This window comes from Ruditapes philippinarum, unplaced genomic scaffold, assembly GCF_026571515.1.
Source record: "Ruditapes philippinarum isolate M1 unplaced genomic scaffold, ASM2657151v2 ctg2124_1_1_1_1, whole genome shotgun sequence".
Classification (NCBI taxonomy): Eukaryota; Metazoa; Mollusca; class Bivalvia; order Venerida; family Veneridae; genus Ruditapes; species Ruditapes philippinarum.
The window spans coordinates 1,548-6,311 of record NW_026866703.1 but is presented as its reverse complement, the minus strand read 5'-3'; the positions used below and the strand labels follow the sequence as shown (position 1 = coordinate 6,311).

Genomic DNA, 4,764 nt, shown 5'->3' with positions numbered 1-4,764 from the left:
TATGTCCGATTATGGTCCGCTGTCAAATTATCAAATACGTGTGTCTTATCAGAATACATGGTCGTGAGTAATGTAGGACTAAAACCAACGACCCATCTCTAACGTTACCGTATGTTTATAGAGACAAAAGCAGGCCGAAGCAAAATGCCATTGTCTCTACTTAAGTATCTTGGCGCCAAATGTTGCAGTCTCTCATATAGAGTTGGTAAGCTGTTAAAGAAGAACAAAAAACGAATTTTTTTAAAAATATATAATACATTTATTTCTATTTAGTTGAATGACGTGTTCTACAACAATAAACGATGTCAACCGGTTATCTGAAAGCCAGAAAAACTACTCCAGTGACCTCCATATACGTTACTTCCTTCTGTCCCATGATGCCTCACCCATACTCGGTCACCTTCTTTCAATGCTAGAACAACGCTATTGGTCCCTTGCTCAAAAGAATTATCAAGGGAAAACATGAGAACAAGGCTGTTTCCGTTCAGGCAAATCTCCGTCTCAAGGTATTGCCCGGAATGACTCATCACAGTCGATATGAAGAAATAGGTCCCGTTGGTTGGTGCGGTGAAAACCCCGGTATACGGTGAATACATATTCCCGTCATTGGTAAACACGTTGTCGAAAATAATGGCTTGATAGTTTCCGACATTGAGCATGTGTTTCGTAAGACTGGCAGAAAAGGCGGCTTTGTTTTTGGGTTGAGGGATCATCGAATCAAGCACTAAAAGATGCAAATAAAAAACATGAATCTTATTTACATACAGATATATTTGTAGCTAGTAAAATTATACGAATGTCTGAAAAATAACGTGTTTGTATATGTATTGTGTCATCAGTTTTCATAGGTATTTGGTATATACACGGCAATCGTCTCTTTATTGTTCATTGAAGCTTGCAATTAAAAGACTCATATTACCAAAAGCGCGTCTTCGGCATTTCCCGTGACCAGCATGATTTTAAAAGCGATTAGCGGACAAAGTTTTTTTGTTATTCTTGGTAATATCAACGATTATTGGGTTTCACTACAACGAAGAATGTAACGAAAATTGCCGAATTTACACAAAAATATTAAAGATAAACACTTTTAGATTTAAATCAAAATTCAGCAGGGAAAGTATCTTAAAATAATAAATACGCTACGTTCCTTGAACATTACATTAAATGGCGTAATGGTTCTATCACGTGGAAAAAAAAGAAAAATGCACACATATTGTTCTCTACAAAAATCTTATGATAAAAAGATATTGATTTGTCATGAATGTCATTTAAAAATCAAAAATGTAGGAATTCAGGAATGTCTTAATCAGATTCTCGTTATATTTTCATTGGCAAGCTTGTCTCTAATTTACATATATCGAGTGAATGGTACGGAAGCGCAGACGAACATTTCTAACACAGTAGCTGTACATGTAAATAATATATACTCGTATTATTGAGGAAACATATTCACCCACTTACATCGTTTTGATTTATGCTGCGTCATATCTTTTCCGACCTCTAACTGTTTTATTTTCTCCCACACCTTGATATTTTCCTTTCTAAGTTCCAAATTTTCTTTTCTGAGTTCCGTGGTTTCTTTTCTCAGTTCCGTGGTTTCTTGTAAAAGTCTCTCAACTAATTCATCACGTGACTGGCATAATACGGTTGAGGAACAAAAATACAGTATCACAAAATAAAGAAGAACTTTCATGTTTGCTTTCTTGCCGCTGACAATGAAGTGAGAAGTGAAAACAAAATTAAACTTGTTTTGTCCCAAATATCTCCTTATCTTTTGGGTTAAATAGAAGCACATTTTGATAATCTGTAATTAGTACAGTAGTTGGTTCGCTTTATAGCTGTAGGTTAGAGATCTTATTATCTTTTTTTTTTTGCTTAAACATATGCTTTATTCACATGTTTAACTATGCATATATTAAATGTCGAATTTAGATTACTGCTGAACTGTTGTGAGCAAAGGAAGTATAAGATGATTTAATAATAAAAAGCATCTCGAATAATTTGGAATTCAATGTATACCATTTTTATTGGTTCCACTTATTCTTCGACATCTGACAACAAAAGCTGTCCGAGGAGCAGTGCGCTCTACTTTTTCTCAGTACTTGGTCCTATGATAAAAGCAAAATAGGAAAGGGGGCATAATTGTGTTAAACTGTTTAGCAAAAGTTTTTGCTCTTGGTATTCGAGGTTGAAGTGATATATTTTCCAGAAAATTATCAATATATAAAATATAAAAATGCACTTCATGGTTATCTGCCCTTTAGAAATGCATTCAAAATTTTATAGTGAACTAGTATTCCAGGTTTAAAGTGAATATCTTTGAAAGACTTTGAGAAATTAGCCTTAAAAAGGTTATCAAGGACAAAAAAGGGGAATAATTTTGCAAAAACATAGCTTTAGAATTATCTGCACTTTTTATATATTGCATTACATGATGATAATGAACGGATAATTGCCACTATGCCTCCATATGCTTTCATATTTTTCGTAAAATCTTTGATTTTTTGGTATCTTGTGTCACAGTTTTTAAAGAAATAGTCATTTGCCATATAGACGTACTAGCTGTACTTCGTTTGCTTTGTTGGTAATAATTATTGTTATAATATTAATAAATAAGCATTTTGTATGAAAACCAAAATACTACTTTGTTTACATTTTGCTGCCTTTATGACGTATAAGTGCACATTCAGTGATACTTTCTACATCTTTTGAACATCTGATATGCATTAAAGCCCATGAGTAAAACATTAATAAATACATGTTTGACTTTTCTAAAGTAAAATTAAATAAAAGGTCTTGTTAATTATAGTGTCACTCCTATTGAAAGGGTCAGCCATTTCTGACTTGTGAGATACCTTTTGCTTGCATACCATGTACCTCCCAACTCCTACCACTATGACAGGCGCTAGGCGGATAGAACTACCTCGCGGCTCACGAAGCGGCCACTTCGGAACGAGTCCCACGAGAAACATTCATCCTTCAAATAACGCATCCCTTGACGCTCGAACCTTCGACCTCCCGATCCGAAAGGGGATGCCAAAACCACTATGCCAACGGTACAGGTTAAATAAATATGGATTTCAGAGGCATACTGTGCCTATAAGCTTAAAAAGATTGTAAACATAATTTCAACTGTTTAATTTATATCGTATATTGGTAAAATTGGAGAACGAGTACCTCAGATATTTGAAGAAAAGATTTGCGGGACTGGAAATGAATTATGTAAATGATGCCAAATATTCCAGTTATCGTGAGAGAATTTAGAGATGACATATATCCACAAGTCCGCAAGTCGTAAACATACTTGATCTTAGGATTGTAGCTGGGGATAAAGTTTATCCATGGGTTTTCATAACTATCTTTTTTTGTAAATTATTTAATCTTCTTTTGGGGCATCCTTAGGTCGTTGACTTCAAACCACTTGCCCCTCACCTCTATGGGTTCGAATCCAGACCGGGATTTTGGATTATTTCATGTGAGGCAACTATCCAGCTAGCATACGGAACAACGGTGTTTCTACTCAGGTGCCGGTTCGTGCCTGAAATAATGCACGGAAGGGCACATGAGGTCTTCGTCCACTAGTAAGTCTGGGAAGTCGCCATATGACCTAAACTGTGTCGGTGTGACGTAAAGCCCAATCAAACAAACAAACAAAATAATCACCTTGAATTCGTACAAAATGTACATGTATATTAAAAAAAAAAACTTGTGCAAATGTTACATGCAATTTGCACACGGGGGAGGAACTGTTATACGAAGGATGGAGTTCTTATGATAACTTGTCAGGAGTTCTTATGATAACTGGAAATCGTTACGGATTTCATACCATAGCGCAATATGGTGCTGTTTTGTGTATGTCACCGGTTTGCGAGCCATCTATGAATAAGCATTTATGCAAAATCATGATTAATAAAAGGTGATTGGCGCGTTATTTTTTCTTTTTCCCTTCGGGGTATATGCAATATACAAATCATATTCTCTGAGCGGAAAAATATAGTAGGACTAAGTACATGGTACCAATCACTAGAAGTTCTGAAGCTGGTTTCTAATGGCAACATAGTAATCAAACAGGCAGAGGGAAGTCTCCTTGCTGAAGACCAACTGGGAAATATAAAAATGGACAAAAAACATGTAAGAAATATTCAAGTTGTTGTTAAACGTTTTGAGCTTCCAGTTTTAAAAGTACAAAGACATAATTGATGAAGAATATTATAATTTCCATTTATTATTGACGACCAGTTCGTATATATAATAGAAAGTAACATACAAAAAAAAAGAAACTTTTTGATGACATGATAATATTGTCGTTGTTAAAGCATTTCACGTAATATATGTAATCAGTATTTGTCCAAGTAACCGGATAGCCGTCCATATGTGCCATTATTTTAAGAATTTGCTTCAGTTAGAGCTCCGGCTTCTTCACATATATCCACGACTGATTCCATGATAGATGACAGCTCACTGGACATAACAACCACAGCCTGAAATATACATATATATATATATGTCTTAAATATACATAGTGCGTTTGCGACCAGCATGGATCCAGACCAGCCTCCTGCGCATCCGCGCAGTCTGATCAGGATCCATGCTGTTTCCAGTTTACAAGTGGAGAAACTGACAGCGAACAGCATGGATCATGATCAGACTGCGCGGATGCGCAGGCTGGTCTGGATCCATGCTGGTCGCAAACGCACTTTGTTGGTTTTGTCGTGACGCGGCTCATATATATGTCTTAAATATACATATATTTGTGTCATGATG

General features: G+C 35.7%; 1 protein-coding gene across 1 annotated transcript; it reads right to left on the bottom strand.

The window, feature by feature from the left end:
• Positions 1 to 259: 259 nt before the first annotated feature.
• Positions 260 to 1,738, bottom strand: LOC132733410 (complement C1q-like protein 3). Its single transcript, XM_060720058.1, has 2 exons — positions 1,462 to 1,738; positions 260 to 724 (listed from the first exon to the last, which is right to left on the bottom strand). Exons 1-2 carry the CDS (start codon positions 1,691 to 1,693, stop codon positions 306 to 308), a joined length of 651 nt encoding a protein of 216 aa, XP_060576041.1. The 5' UTR covers positions 1,694 to 1,738; the 3' UTR covers positions 260 to 305.
• Positions 1,739 to 4,764: the final 3,026 nt, after the last annotated feature.

What these genes read in the sequence shown, in the direction of transcription:
- LOC132733410 (XM_060720058.1), bottom strand. Translation starts at nt 1,693, where the DNA reads ATGAAAGTTCTTCTTTATTTTGTGATACTGTATTTTTGTTCCTCAACC. An exon ending in GCAGCATAAATCAAAACGAT is followed by an intron (nt 725 to 1,461) that starts GTAAGTGGGTGA and finishes TGCATCTTTTAG; the next exon opens with TGCTTGATTCGATGATCCCT.